Source organism: Equus quagga, chromosome 11 (assembly GCF_021613505.1).
Source record: "Equus quagga isolate Etosha38 chromosome 11, UCLA_HA_Equagga_1.0, whole genome shotgun sequence".
NCBI classification, from domain to species: Eukaryota; Metazoa; Chordata; class Mammalia; order Perissodactyla; family Equidae; genus Equus; species Equus quagga.
This window is the reverse complement of record NC_060277.1, coordinates 75,958,566-75,973,842: the sequence shown is the minus strand read 5'-3', so window position 1 is coordinate 75,973,842 and position 15,277 is coordinate 75,958,566. Positions and strand designations below refer to the sequence as shown.

General features: G+C 56.5%; 1 protein-coding gene across 3 annotated transcripts in view; it reads right to left on the bottom strand.

The window, feature by feature from the left end:
- Positions 1-7,095: 7,095 nt before the first annotated feature.
- The window catches only part of RAB11FIP4 (RAB11 family interacting protein 4), a 34,517-nt gene continuing 26,335 nt past the window's right edge, over positions 7,096-15,277 (bottom strand). For 2 of the 3 annotated variants that reach the window (XM_046675983.1, XM_046675985.1), the window contains exons 6-13: positions 14,964-15,090; positions 14,615-14,718; positions 13,328-13,468; positions 10,897-10,978; positions 10,276-10,413; positions 10,041-10,199; positions 8,753-8,896; positions 7,096-7,557 (exon numbers count right to left, since the gene is read on the bottom strand). In XM_046675983.1, coding sequence (XP_046531939.1) covers positions 7,441-7,557; positions 8,753-8,896; positions 10,041-10,199; positions 10,276-10,413; positions 10,897-10,978; positions 13,328-13,468; positions 14,615-14,718; positions 14,964-15,090 — 1,012 coding nt within the window. In that variant the 3' untranslated portion in view covers positions 7,096-7,440. The remainder of the gene's footprint in view (positions 7,558-8,752; positions 8,897-10,040; positions 10,200-10,275; positions 10,414-10,896; positions 10,979-13,327; positions 13,469-14,614; positions 14,719-14,963; positions 15,091-15,277) is intronic. The other variant, XM_046675984.1, reaches the window with a different exon arrangement.

The following is a 15,277-nucleotide window of genomic DNA, read 5'->3' as shown; positions in this document are numbered from 1 at the left end:
GTTTTCTGTACCAATCCCCAGTGCCTGGCACAGAGCTCGTCCCACACAGTGGTGCTCAGTAGATTAAGTTGGTTGGTTGGTTGATTTCGTGCCCAGACCCTTCAGGAGACTTTGGCCCCGGCCCAGAGGCTTCTAAAAGGCCCTAAATTCAGGGCCTGGTAAGTTGGTGGGATCCGACCATGAAATACCTTTGCAGGAACTGTGACCTCCAGGGGGCATAGGGATGGCATCGTCTGTCACGGTACAGACCACCAGGAGACGTCATGAGACTGCTGAGTGGGGAATGTACCTGTGCAGAGGGCACAGCCTGTACACACGGCAGTGCTTGCTCCCGCCTCTCTCCAGAATAGTGAACTCAGTTGAATTGTGTCCCCCAAAAAGATACAGTGAAGTCCTAAGCCTTGGCACCTGTGAATGTAGCCTGATTTGGAAATAGGGTGTTTGCAGGTGTAATCAAGTTAAGACGAGGCCAGCCCCGGTATCCTGTGTTTTTATTTGCAGAATCTGGCAACCCTTGTTGGGAAGGAAAGAAGGCATGTCAGGAGGATGCAGGGAATAAAGGTGCAGGAGAACACGCAACTGCCAGGGTTGGAAAGTAACTCCTGGTGAGCCTGGGAGGCGTGTAAACCCAATGAGTGGGGAAGCGTCTGCCTGCCCTGGCCAACCCATGGCACTAGGGCCTGTGTGGGGACGTGGGGGGCCTTTTCCTGCCTGTCCTGAGAATCTGGGCCAACAGGGAGGGCAGGCTCATCTCCAGATGCTGGGCCTGGGTGACCTGTGAATCCTTTTGACACCTGGAATCCCATAATATTAAGAGGAAGGGCAGACAAGGAGAGGGTAGAAATCTGGGGGTTTTGGCCATGCAGCTTGGAGCCACCTTGATACTCCAGGGCTTGGCAGGCCCAGGGCTGGCAGCTTGGTCTGAAACCAGGCTTGAGTGGAGGACTCAGGCCCATGAACCAGGGGAGTCACAGTGGCTGACATGGAGGAAGATGGCAGTGGGCCCCCAGTAGAGTGACCAGAGAAGCTGAGAGGACCCTGGGAGGCCCCCGCTGGGAAAGGAACATGGTTGCAGCAAGGACAGTTTCCAAACATTGCAGTCCCATGGCTGGAATGGTGGCGTTACAGGGGCTCTTGGGATCCACATCTCCTCTCCTGGGGATAGCAAGCTAAAATGAGGGTCTGCAGGGTGACCCCTGCCCCACCCTGCCCTGGAGGACAGCACCAGCTATGCTGGTACGCTGGGTGGGGCCTGTTCTTCCTAAGAGAGATTGTCCGTCCTCAGGGGCCCTGGAAGCAGGCCTCACCTCTTCCAGCCGCCCTCCCCCACCACAGAAACTCACCACCAAGTCAGGCAAGAAAAGCAAAGTGTTTATTTACACCTTGGTCTGTACATTGGAGTTCCCGAAGAAGCCTGCCTCTGAGAGCCCGCTCCTTTTTGGTGAGAAGCAGACTGGAGGCGGAGAGATGGGGACCCTGGGATGCAGCCTTGGGGCCTCGCCCCACACTCCTCACCCTGCGGCCTGGAGGTGGAGGTCTCACTCCAGCCCCAGAGCTAAGCCTGCTTCCAGATGCAGGCTCCTGGGGCAAAAGACTCAAGTGGAATCCCACGGAGAGTCAAAGCCACCAGCCAACCCCTGGGCATGAGGCCACAAGTGCCGCTTCTTCCATCTGGGCCCCAGGACACCCAGCCAAGGCAGCAGGAAGAGCCGGGACGCAGGCAGCCAGCGGGCTGTGAGAGAGTCCTCAGCAACGCAGCCCCGGGTGGGCCTGCCACCATCGGGTGTGTGACGGCACCTGGGACTGAGCACCTTCGGCGGACGAGGAAGAGCTCGGCAGTTGTTAATGGCAGGCAGGGCGGCAGAGCAGCCTCTTCCGTCTGCCCACGTTGGGTCGGAAGCTGTTCTAGACACCAGATGGCGGTGGCCCCGAACCCAGGCCCAAGGCCAAGCACTGGGAGCCACATCGCTGGAGCTTCTCCTGGGGGCTGGGTGCATCATCCGAGGGGCCCAGGGAGCTGCTGCAGACCCATGACATCCCCACACCCTAGGTTAGGAAGGGGCGCTCTGCTTTCTATCAATATTGACACCGATACAGGAAGAGGTTCGTGGGAGAAGCTGCTTTAAACAAAGTTACCCTCTCTGGTGTGCCTAAACTAGTTGTAGGCTGGATGAGGGGCTAAGCGGGTCCGAGCCCCCCAGGCTTAGGACCATAGTGAAAAGATTCTGTACTGAGTTACCAAGTCTGCACAGCTGAGTGAGCGCAGGGGGAGCGGAGCCTCACTCCTGGGTACGCGTGCCGGGAGCCCTGGCCTGGGAGCAGACCTTAAGTGAGGGGACACTCTGTATACATTTATGGGGCTCAGGAAGGGCCAGGGTAAACGAGGAGGTGTAGAAAGGGGGGCAGTGGTGACATGGAAAATCCTGTACAGTGGTGCCAGGGAAGAAAAGGCACAAGGACAACAACCCCAAACCATGCAGACAAAACACAGCCTGTGCAGCACAGCAAAGCAGAAGGTCCCAGAGGAGGCACGGTCTCCCCGGGACAACAGCACTTAGATCTTGCAGGGGTGGCCCCGGGATGCCATTCCCAGCCACTCCCCTGCTGGTGGCTCAGGGCAGACTTCCCTCTGTTACAGTCACAGGAAGAGAAGGAGCCTACGAGGTTGGAGCACCAACGTCCGGTGGCGTCACTCTTTGCCAGGGTCTACGCTTTTAGCAACAAGCCTTTCTAGAAAGCAGCCTATTTTCCCAGGTAGGCAGCAGAGAGCATGGCTGAAGGGCCTCATGTTATCCTGCCATGCAGGTAGGGCAGCCCCAAGGTTCCGGCCTCTCCTGCTCCCTGCCCTTTCACACACACTCAGAGGAGGATGGCAGGACTCGGACGTCCCTAAGGTCAGCAGAGGGAAGGGACTTGCTCAAAGTCACCAGGGAGGGCGTGGCCCCTCTAGCTTGAGGCCCCCTAAGGGCACGCCAGTCTCACCAGCCTAAAGCTTCACAATGAAGGGGCTGCCCTAGCCCAAAGGAGGAAAGGCTAGGGCACTGCTGGCACAGAAGTCCTGAATGGTCCCTCTCCTCAATCTAAATCTAGCCCTCTAGACCTGCTCTCAGGTCGCTCTAGACCTGCCATGCCAACAGTCATCTCCTTGGCATGGTGCCCATCCAAAACCTTGCCCTGTTCCAATCACATCGAAAGTTGGCTTTCAGGTTTAAATTTGCTAAAGCATCAAACACATACCCACAGAGCGCAGGAAGAGGGCTTAATCTCCCGCAATCCACCAGGCCCCACACTGGCCCCTGGGGGCCTTTGCCAGTTATTAAGTCCCTTATTGGAACCAACGAGCCCACGCTGTGCCCTCCTGACCTCCGGGATCTGATCTGGCCAGGGTAGGGACCAGACTTGCCAGGGGACTAGCACCTGGAGCCTCCAGAGCCTGCACCGGGATGCTGGTGTGGCTACTCATAGGAGGAGCTGGGGGTGACCCTCATCCACCTAGCCTGAAAACAGATCAGAGGCCCACAAAGCCAGGGTCCCCGCCTGCCCAGCCTGCAAGTAGGTGGCTGCTGTTTCTGAGGCTGCTATCAGGGGGCAGCCCTGCTTGTCAGCCCCTTGCCTGTTCCACTCCCATTCCGGAATGCGCCCGTGGCTGATACATCCCAACAGGTGCCACCCACTGACTCCACGGGCACCAGGCAGAGACCTGCCCACTCAGGCTGGATCCACCAGCTCCTGAAAGCATCTGGCCTCCCACCCTGGGGGGAGGGATCTGCTAACTTCTCACCACTCGACGTCATAACAGGAAAAGCCACCGACACCCCAGCAGGAGAACTGGCTGTCACCCAGCACCTGGATTAACAAGCCCAACAGCCATTTCCGCCGTTTTCTCTGCCTCCGCCAGCATCCTTCTAGCACAGGGGTCTCCACCTTGAGCTGCACGTTAGTATCACTGGGGGGCTCTTGGAACATCTGGATGCCTGAGCCACAGCCACACCAATTAAATCCGAATCTTGGTGGGGTGGGGGTAGGGGGTCAGCCCAGCCAGTGGGATTTTTAAAAATTTCCCCAGGTGATCCCAACGCACAGCCCAAGTTGAGAACCACTGTTTCAGGTCCAAGTGCCTCAGGAGGGCCTCGAGCTTTGCATTTTTAATAGGTCAGAAATAAACAAGGTAAATTTCCCTCTGACAATTCTCAAAGAACCTACAAATTTAAAATTGGTTAAGTTCGTGTGCTCTGCTGTAGGTAGCCCAGTGTTTCGTTGGTTCGAATCCATGGCACCGCTCACTGAGCCACGCTGGGGCGGTGTCCCACGTGCCACAACTGGAAGGACCCACAACTAAGAATATACAACTATGTACTGGGGTTTTGGGGAGAAAAAGGAAAAAAATAAAATTAAAAAAAAAATAACGTCTAATTCTGGTCAATTCAAAATTTAAAACAATTTTTTTTTACTAGAACTTTATTTCTTAGGCCATCCCAGGGAATAGGGCCTGGCTAAAACAGAAAGCGCTCCCTTTGCTAGTAGATGCCGTATATAAAACTCACTCGCTGGCTCAGTGAATTCTGTTAGGCTTCCAACTGAATGCAAGGAGAGCCCCGTGTCATGTAAAATGTGAGTCTGCTGCAGGACCCCGTGCCCAGGCCCCACGAAACACCTCTAAACCTCAGACAAGTTACTGCTGACTCCTATTTGGGAGAGGTGCCAGGTTGAGCAAAAACAAAAAACAAAACCCACGTCGGACACCCAGTTAAGTTATAGTCACCTGGGAGACCTTAAAAAATTCTGATGCCTGGGCCACAGCCCACACCAGTGAAATCACAACCTCTGGGGATTAGGCCCAGTTATCAGAATTTAAAAAATCTCTGCATTTGAAATATGTCCCAAGTATCGCACGGAACAGACTTCTGCTAAAATTGCTTGCTGTCTACCTGAAATTCAAATTTCCCTGGGGATCCTGGATACTACCCAGCAGCCCCACTACTAAGAGAAAAGGGTAGAAATCTCAAATGGAGGAGGCAGAGAACAAGGGAAGTGAGAAGGGCCGGCCCTCCCTGCACCCAGAGTCAGTACAGCTCGGGAACCTGCCCAGGGGCTGTGGCCTGGGACCGGGGCTTCGGCCCCCCTCAGGCTAGCTTTCCACATCGAAAGGCATTTGAAAAAGCGACATGATCTTAAAAAGCCAATTTGACAGGCTAGGCTTTATAAGATGTATTTCGGCTGAAGAAAGAAGGTTGGGTTTAACTTAAAGTGTGTGCAACACGGAATTCAGTCCCATGTTAAAGTCAGCCCTCTTCCAGAGACCCCACGCACTGCACCGGTCCCCAGAGGCCTCCTCTGGAGTCTGTCCCCACGGTGCCCCCTCAGGGCTGACAGCGTCTGCCGCCCCTCTCCCCACGGCAGAAATTCCTTCCTGTGTTGTGACTCTGCGGCCTGAATTCCCCATCAGGGCAGCTAAAGAGCATGTAAAGCTTTCCATCTACAACGCCCGTGGCTGGGACGAGCCCCCGCGGGCCGGGCCCCGGGTCTGGCTGGCCTCCCTGCAGGACTCCTTCCGATGTAAAACCCAGGCCCTAGTCACATCCTGATTCGTCCTCCTTCCTTTCCTTTAATTCGTGGCCATTCCTTCCTATGAGCAAATTCCCAATAGACCCCCTCCTCATGCCCTCTCTCCACGGCTGCCTCTTCTCAGACCCTCGGGGGAGCCCAGGGAGGCCAGTGTCCTGAGGAGCTGAGACTCCCAGAAGACTGACCCCTGCCCTAGTCTTCGTGCTGTGGGTGGCCCCAAGTCCAGGCTCAGACCAGTGCGGTCCCATTACGTGCAGCATGAAACAAATCCCACTCATATGCTTAAAAAGAAATCACGAAATCCCACCCACGCGCAGCTGACTGGAATAGGGTGAAGAGCGGTCCTGGCCACAGCGCCACCTTTGTGAGCAGGGGACACACCTGAGTTCTGGAGCCCCTCGTCACGCTCTGCGGCCCTCTCTCCTCTGCCTACGCCCCTCCACACCCCTCCCCAACATGCCCTGACTTTCCTTTTTACGCTGCAAGTGCTGAAGAAAACAAGAAACTTGCCGGGGGAAAAAAAATAAGACCACAGAAATTTGTATACATCTGGAGTAAGGAAACGAATCCCAAGCCACATAAAATTGAAACAAACTGGAAAACGGAAAGGAAAGTACCATATCTACTCCCAGCTGCCTGGAACAAAAGATCGTATTAAAAATCCAGAGTGGACGTCACCAGGATGGAAGACTCAGGTTTTCCTGCAACGTCCTCCCGTGTCTCCCACCAGCACAGTGCTTGTTGCCCTGGCTGGGATATAGGAGTCTTCCTGAAAGTTGGAATGCGGGGGCCTCGCTGCCGAGCAGAGCCAAGCCCAGCTCCCATTCTGAACACCCAACCTGGAGGCGGGCCGTAAGCAGGCTGCACAGAGAACAGCGGCTGCTGAGCAAGGCCCGCTCCCAGCCCGAGGAAACCCTCAGCATGGTCCATCTCCATCGGCGCTTCTCTTCAAATGCAGCCATGGGGAAGGAGGGCGGGGATGTGCATGTGCTCCTCCCCCAAATCGAGTCTTTGGTTGCCCAATGCCACACGTGCCTTAGATACCCCCATCCCCCGACCCCCTTCTCCTTCCTTTTCATCCCTTCATTTTACACCCAAGGGAATGCTGCATATTTTTCATTGTCTTAAAAACAAAACAAAACAAAACCAGAAAGGGAGAGGTAGGTAAGCAGGGATGGGGAGGTGTACGGAGAACTCTGAAAACGCCAGAACTCTTGGAATGAAGGCCACCCCGTGCTGGTGCCTGTGCAAGCCCGGGTCCTTTGGACACACTGTGCACAAGCATCGCAGGGGCTGTCGGCCTGGAGGGCGCTCCCGAGGGCCGCTGCCTCCTCTCTGAGCTTGAGCACCTGGGCTTGAAAGGGGGCCAAAGAGGTCAGCGGGAACACAGCTGTTGGGCATTCGAACTCCTGGAAAAGATCATAATTTTGCTTCCAGTCCCGGGGAAAGAGGGGTGGGGTGCAAGAGCCTGTTGCACGAGAGTATTTCTTAATCCTTGTCCCCAGAGGTAGAATCATTTTATCCAGTATCTGAAACACACGCTTCCAGTTCTTGTTATTAAAGTAACTCCTGATAGCACACCTGGCTCCCTCCCAACTCCAGGACCCTCTGCCCCCTGCAAAGGGACCACAAAGTGCATGGACAGCGAACCGTGCAGACGTCCCCTACAGCCACGGCGCCATGCTCACCCCTTGCTGTGTGCAAGGCCTCCCCACATACACACCAGTACACGTTACACGGTGGCTAGAGATACGTTTACAGTGTGCACGTGAGGCCCGGCCTGGGCCACATCTGCAGGCAGGGTGTGCCCCTTGGTCCTGGGGTCCGGGAGGGGTCTGGGGGTCCTGAGGCCACTCTGCAGCTGGCCCCCTTGTCTCAGTGTTTGATCTCGAGGATGGAGGGGTTGTGGTCCAGGATGGCAAGGATAATCTTGTCCATGTACTGCCTCAGCCGGAAGTTGATCTCCTCCTGCTCCTTCAGGGCTTCCATGAGCTGAAGGGGAAGTGAGAGACAGGTTGGAGGCTGGCCTGGGCTGGGGTATGGACGGAGCCCAGATTCCCAGGCTTGTAGTGGGCCAGTGCTCGATGACAGAGGGGCTCAGGAGACCCTGGGAAATGCGGGCCCTACGACCAGCCTCAGCACTTGATGCTGGGACATGCGTCTAAGCCAGCGGCTCAGCTCACACCCAAGGAGTGTTAACCACGCAGGTGGCCAGGCCCACTCCCAGAGAGTCTCATTTAGCGGGCCTGTGGAGGGGCCCAGGTGTAGGCAATCCTTTGGTAAGGGTTGAGAACACTGGCCAGGAGCATTTATAATCAAGACTGACGCCCAAAGTTCCAGGGTGCTAAGCCTCAGAAGGCTGCCAACTGTTTCCTCTGCCTGGAATGGCCCCTCCCCACCCCTGGCCCTGCCACTGTCCTTCTCCAGGTCAGTTCCTGCCATGTCCTTTAGGATATAACTGAAATGCTACCTCTGCCGCAAGACTGGAGGCCGGTGCCTGCTCACCTGGGAGCTCCTGGAGGCCAGGTCAGCTCTCAGCTCTGTGTCCCAAGTACAGGGCAAGGGGTTCAGTGGCGGTCTCATGATTTATGAGAAAACGTAAGCAGGGTATTGTGGAGGCCTGGTGTTTTATAACCACACCCTGCTGGGGCAGAAAGAGTGGGCTTTGGCGCTAGAGACCTGGGTCCCTCTCTCCCTCCACCAGTAGGTGATCCAGTGTCCTGGTCTGCTGCTCTGTGACATGGAAGTGTTTACAAAGCCTCTGAGCTGTCAGATTAGATTAAGTGAAGACAGTGCCAGCAGTGGCTCAAGAAATGCTAGCGCCCCTCCCATCTGGGCTGGGGGGAGGGGAGTCTGGTCTCCCCTCACTACATGTCGATGAAATCACCCGGCCCTTTGGGCACATTTCTGGCAGAACTGAGACTCGAACTTCACGCTGTTCCCAAGGCTGCGCTCCTCCCACCACACGCAGCAAAGTAGAGCTGATTTAACTCCGCCTGCGGCCAACTCCCCTCCCAGCTCTGCCTGGTCCCTTGGGGTAGCTGCAGACGGGGACTCCCAGGGGCCAGGCCCTGGTCTGCCTTTCCTGCTCGGGGCAGCCTGGGACCCATCATCTCGGCAGGTGGGGACAGGGTAGGATTCCCAGAGGAGGGCCCAGGCCCCAAAGCCAGAGCGAGGGGCACGTTACCTCATCGCGAGACGCTGTGTCTATTTCCGCAGCCAGACACTGGGCTTTGGTCTGAGTGGCGAAGAGGTTCTTGGCTTCGTAGAGGCTCAGACTCAAGATCTGTCCGTTCAAGTCGTCGTTCTGATCCCGCAGCTTATGATTCTCCTGTGCAGTGGGACAAATGCAACATCAGCTCCCTGAAGCATCCAGAACCCAGCGCGACCCACTTCTCTGCATCCGCCATCTCCTGACCCCCACCAGAACTCTCCCCTCAGGTGTGTGTCATGGCCCGTTTTAGGACACCCACAGAGGATGTGGCCTCTGCCTGGCTTGAGGGGAGAAGGGCTGGTGTCTGGGAGGCCTGGGAGGAGGAGTTACAGCCCTGCTCAGGGGAGCCAGGGTTCCAGAGACGAGCATGGCTCCTGGCCACCCGGGCCTCCCTAGGGCTGGGAGAACCAGAAGAGGAGCCCCTGAGGCCCTGTGTAGGGACACCACCAGCCAGTGGCTCCTCCTGCGACCCTGGCCCGTGGTGAGGAAAAGCGATGCTCTAGGGTCCCTGGGCTGGGAGGTTGGCTCACCTCCTCGGCTCCTCCTGTAGCCGAGCTCTGGAATCTTGCTCCAAGGGAGTTCTGTCCAGGGGCTGGCCTGTAGTGCCCTGTCCAGACCCCACTGACAAGCCCCATGCTCTAGCTTTCACCTAAAAGCTCCTAAGTGCGCAAGCCGGGGACCTTGGGCGCCCCTCGTGGACAAGGAGAAGGGCTGGGGTTTTAGGATGGCTGTGGGAGCACGACCACCAGCAACTCAGAGGTGTAATTTATACAGCTGTCTCCTGAACCTGGAGGCACTGAGCCTGGGGCTTCCTCGTCATCACCCCATCCCTTGCTTAATGCCCCTCCTGACCCCGCTGCCCCACCCCCCGACTGGTCTCCAATTCTGGGAGTGCTCCCGGGGACCATCTGAAATGGAATCTTGGGCTCAGGGTCTGCTTTGGGAGAAACCAACACAGCAAGCCACTAATACGTGGCTGGATAGTCTCATTCTCCACCCTATGTGCCAAGGACAGAAGAGTGGTGTCTATTTCTTTTTACGGACGCCAAGGGAAGACCCTGGGATTTCCATCAGACGCAGCCTAGAGGTGAGGCACCTTCCTGAGCTGTGAGACGGGGACCAGCAGCCCTGACAACCAGGGGTGCCGAGAGGAGCAGACATGTACGAGAAGGTGGTGCTACAGCTCTCAGCCCCCTTCAGGAAACCCGCCTGGTGGGGACCTGGACGCCTTATCCTGCCAGACAGAGGCTCCCAGGCCCACCTGCTTGAGCCGCTTGACTTCATGCTCCAGCTCCACCTCGCGGGCCCTGGCATTGAACTCGCCCAGGCCAGAGGATGAGCTGCGGCCCCTGCCCGGCCGCTCGCAGTCCAGCTTGTACATCTGCAGGTGCTCCAGCTCCTTCCGCAGGTCTTCAATGAGCTGCGTGGGAGAGAGGCTGGTTGGTGGGAACAGGGGTGTGGGAGGGAGCCCTGGGGGCCTCTGGCCTGGCACCCACCTCCTGCGTGGCCTCCCGTTCCTTTTGGAACTCGAGGCGGTTCTGCCGCAGCTTGTCCATCATGCGCTTGTACAGGTCCATCTCGTCCTTGAGCCGCAGGCTGGTGTCTTCCAAACGGTCGGACATGCGCTGCCGCTCCTGAAGCCGGGGAGACCAGGCCAGGGGAAGTGTGTGCCCAGAGGAGGTCACCACACCCCAGGGACTTCGCTGGGTCAGCCAACTCGACAAATGGGCAATCAGACAGAGCCCTCTGACTCGTGGCTTAAAGAAATGGCCAGATCCCCTAGGATCCCCTAGGATTCTAGAAACAAGCTAGAAAAATCTCAGGCCTCTGAAGTCCTTTAGTGATGCCAGAGAGAACTTGAACAGGAGGTGGCAGACCAGATAGAAGCTAACTTCTTTCTCTCTTGCTTTTATTTTCCCCATTATACAAGGAAAATTGGAAAAGCAGAAATATAGAAAGAGAAATTATTCATATTTTGCTGCCCTTTTTTTGGGGGGGAGAGCAATTGTAGCAGAATTTCAGAAACTAGAAACTAAAGGCCTTCAACGGCCAGCATCGTGTCTCTGTGGATTCAGCTCAAGATCCAAGCGTGAGAGATTCCTGGATGTGCTGCTCACCTCATCCAGTTTCTCTGTTTGCGACTTGAGCCGAGTCACTGTTGTTCTAAGCTCGGTATTTTCTTCCTCTAATTGCTGCACTCTGGGGAAAGAAGGGCGAAAGTGTCAGAGATGGAGATGATCTTACAATGGGTTGACAATTTGTGGCGATTCTCTGCTCCCTGGAGGAGGTGATATACCAGAAAGCGAGAGAGCGAGCGAGAGAGAGAGAGAGAGAGAGAGAGAGAGAGAGAGAATAGGAATAATTGTTCCAAATGTTAATACAGCCTTGAGCTTCCTGTCATCCAAAGCAAAATGGTAAAGACGCTGAATTGCCTTTCTTATTTTTCTGATAAAAGGAAACACTCATTTGTGAATAAGAACACAAGATTCTTTTTGGATGCGTCCTTAGGGCCTGAATCAACACAGAGAGGATGTTTTTCTGCTAAATGAAGAGAAGGCTTCCTGTGGCTGGCTGTGGCAGGGGCCCGCCGTTAGAATTCACAATTTGAAGGCAACCACCATATGTCTTTCATTCTCCCCCAGCATCTCGCCACGGCTCTTCCCCCTGAGTGCTCACTGCAGCTGCCTCTGACACCCACCGGCATTGGTTCTGACAGTCAAAATCCTCTGTGTCAGTGTTCACAAGGGACTGTCCTAACAGGATTCCATGAGGAGACAGAGCCCGGGGATCCAGGTGGGTTGTTTTTTGAGGAAGATTAGCCCTGAGATAACATCCCCTGCCAATCCTCCTCTTTTGCTGAGGAAGACTGGCCCTGAGCTAACATCCGTGCCCATCTTCCTCTACTTTATATGTAGGATGCCTGCCACAGCATGGCTTGCCAAGCAGTGCTATGTCTGCACCTGGGATCTGAACCAGCAAACCCCAGACTGCTGAAGTGGAACATGTGAACTTAACCACTGTGCCACCAGGCCGGCCCTCAGGTGGGTTTTAAATAAGCTGAGAAGAGGGGCAGGTGAGTTGAGTTATCCATCAGTGGCACCAGAACACTACAGGCTCATTTCTGGCATGGTTTCCCACAGAGCATTCCCTGTCCTTCCCACTGTCACTTCCTCCTTTCTGGAGAGATGGCTTTCTGGCCTCCACTGGGCTCCCCAGGAGAGGCCCCAGGCCAGGGCCAGTGAGGAATTCAGACCCACCACCCATGCTCTGACCAGGCCACCTCATAGGGGACTTGAGATGGTGGAGGATGCAAGGAGCAAAGCACACCACATGATGCTGGGAGCACTGTCTGCATATTATCCATGAACAGCGCCCCCTGGAGTTGTGCAAGGGGCACGGGTTAGGAGATGGTTCCCAAGAGGGCTGGCTTTCTGTGCTTTGGCCTTAGGCCTACACTCACACTGTCTTCTTCCGCCACCCATGGCCCAGGCACCTTGCTCAGGCCACCCGGCCAGGCCAGCGGTTAGAAGCAGACAGAGAGCAGTGACACTTAATGAGGTACCAGCCTCCAGAAACAGATGCAAGCCAGCAGCTTCTAGAACATGAGTGAAAACTTAAACTGAACCCTGGTCAATAAAGTTAACAAAGCGGGTCTCAGGTACAGGGAAGTTGGAAGGTCTCCCCGCCAAACTGTGCAGGGACCTGGCCCCCCAGTCCCCTTCGGGCCTGCTTGACCTCAGCAGGCAGGGAAGTACCTGCCCGCCAGCTGTGAGCCCACCTCCCCACACTCCCTAGACCCCAGGCTGGGCCTAGCAGACCCCAAGAAGGCTCAGCTAGGGACCGGGGACTCGGGCCTGAGGAGTACGGGGGCAGCCGTCCTCTCTGCCAGAGGCCCAGGTGGTGTCACCGGGGTCAGCAGCGAGGGCAGTCCTGGAACATCCTCACTGCCCTCGTGTGTGTGCAGTGTTCTGCTGTGCACCAGCTCTCCTGCACTCACGGTCACTCCACAGGCAGGGAGGAACAAGAGATGGGGAAACTAATGCCTGGGGTGTGAGCCAATATGCCCAAGATCCTTGTGCTGATGGGTGACTGACCCAGATTCCTAGGTTAATACTCCTGTTTCTGTCTCAAGTTCTAACAGCTACACCCAAGGTACAGCCGCCCTTAACACTGGGGCCTGGCTTTTCCAGTTCCCTTAGCCCCTGGGGCTCAGGGTCAGTGGCGAATCTGACAGCAGGGGGCGCTCCACGCATGGACATTAGTCCCAGCCCAGGAGTTGGGGCAAGACCACTGTCGTCTACCGCTCCTCTTGTTGACAGCCAGGCGTGCTGTTTCCAGTTTTACCTAATACGAACAATGCTGCTATGAACACTCTTGGACATGCTTCCTAGAGTCCATGTGTTCAGACATCAAAGCAGAGGTGTCAGAACACCAGGTTTTCCCTCTGGCTCAGTCTTCCCATCTACAGAATGGGGTAGCGCCTGCCCCACAGGGCTATATCGGGAGCGAGGGCGGATCAGAGGGCAGAGGCTCTGCGGAAGGGCCCACCTGGTGTTGAGCAGCTCGATCTCGGTGCTCTTCTCGCGCTCCAGCTTGCTGTAGGCCTCACGGTGCCGCCGCGCCTCCTCCTCCAGCGCCTGCTCGGCCATGGTCTCCTGATCCTTCACCATCTCCTCCAGCTCGTGCACCCTGAGGAGAGGCAGGGACTCCAGTCCAGGGCCATCTCTCATGGGCTGTGTCTTCTCACGCCAACACAGCCTGCGGCCATGGGGGAGCCCAAGACCCTGAGTCGCTAACACCCGTGACTGTGGGAGGTGGTGGTGTGGGCACCAGGCCTGTGGGCCAGCAGCTTTGTTGACAGATGAGTTAGGGCCCCCAGGGCACCTAAGGAGAGGTGTCTCAGCCACGCACGCCACAGAGGGTCAGGCCTGGCAGTGGGTCCAGAGGGCAGTGAGGCTGTACCCGAGAGGGTGGGACTCCCAAGGCTGGCACAGGAAGGGATGCAGGCCTTGCCACGGCTGGATGAAACGGCCCTCAGGTCTTGCCTCCTCTTTTTGTTCTGTTTGTTCTATATCAGTACCCTTCGGATCCATAATTCAGCTTCTGGCTAGTGGCCCAGAGCATGTCAGCCCTGGGGAAGGGCCAGGCCCCACTGTGGATGTCATGACCCCACTGCTGGTGGCCTGGTTGGTACATCCGTCTGGGACACATTTCACTGGCAACATTCCATCCATGAGGCTGACCTTCTGGGATGTACAAAAGGTCCCATCTTTGGGCCCTACAAGGTTGAGGACCAGACCCCGGGCGGGCATCAGTTTACTGAGTTTCAGGCCACGCCATGAGGACAAATAAACTCTATGTGCACTGACTTCGTGCAGGCGGCAGTGGGGACGTCACGTTCAGTGGGCCTCCATTGGGAGGCGGACACAGCAATGCTGGGACTCCTCCCAACCATAGCAGGTGCGAGCCCCCCACTCACACCAGCCTCCCCCCCTCTGCAGAGCTTGTCCCCCAGGAAGGGAGGTCGGCTCTCATCAGCGTAGTACAGAGACAGGAGAGTGGATCCCAACTCCTGCCTTAGACCTGCCCTGGGGCTGCAGACCTGGGGCTCAAGGTCAGGCTCCACCTGTGTCCCTGTCCCCAAAGACCTGTCCTCCTGGGCACCCTGTATGGGCAGGGCCATACAGCAAGGAACTGATGTGTCACAGACCCTCAGAGGTGGAAGGACATACGGGCTCCCTCCTCCAGCTTCTTGCAGGGGCCTTAGCGCCAGGACAGGCCTCCGTTCCCCCGTGTCACAGCTGGGGCCCCCAGAGCCAGTGCTCGGCCCCTGACCTGTGCACTAGCTGGGTGTTCTCCTGCTTCAGCTTGCTCTTCAGGTCCCCATTGGTCAGGCTGTCATTCTCCAGCTCTGTCACCTTTTTTTCCAGGAAGCTCACCTATAATGGAGGGACAGAGGTGAGGGTGGAGAAAACCTTTGAGTTCGCAGGACTGAGAACCTGGAAACCATCGGACTGACAGCCAGGACCTCCAACTGACCACGTAGAAAGAGAAGGGTCATATTGGGGGGCCACCTACCCCCAACTCCTGGGCAGGGACAGGGTCTCCCAAGTCCCCAGAGAGCTCCCCACTACCCCAGGGAGCATGCATCATTAAACCCCTCCTCCATTCACCCACGACGCACCTTCTCTGTGATGTCATTGTCACAGGAGTCAATGCTGTCCCGGAACAGGTCCTCAGTGCTGCCATTACTGCTGCTAAAGTTGCTGCTGTGCATGAGCTGCCTGCAGGGACGGGGGAGGCACAGCTGGCTGCACAGGTCAGCCGTAGACTGGGGTTCAGACTCAGGCCATGGCTGGGAGAGTAGCCAGTACCCCAGGGAGGGTGCAAGGAGCCCCTCTCAGGAGGCTGCCCCCACCTGGTCAGGAGAGAAGAGGTGCCTGACCTCTGAACTCAAGAGATCATCCAGCTCAGAGGACAGCAGCCAGGCTGCTACGC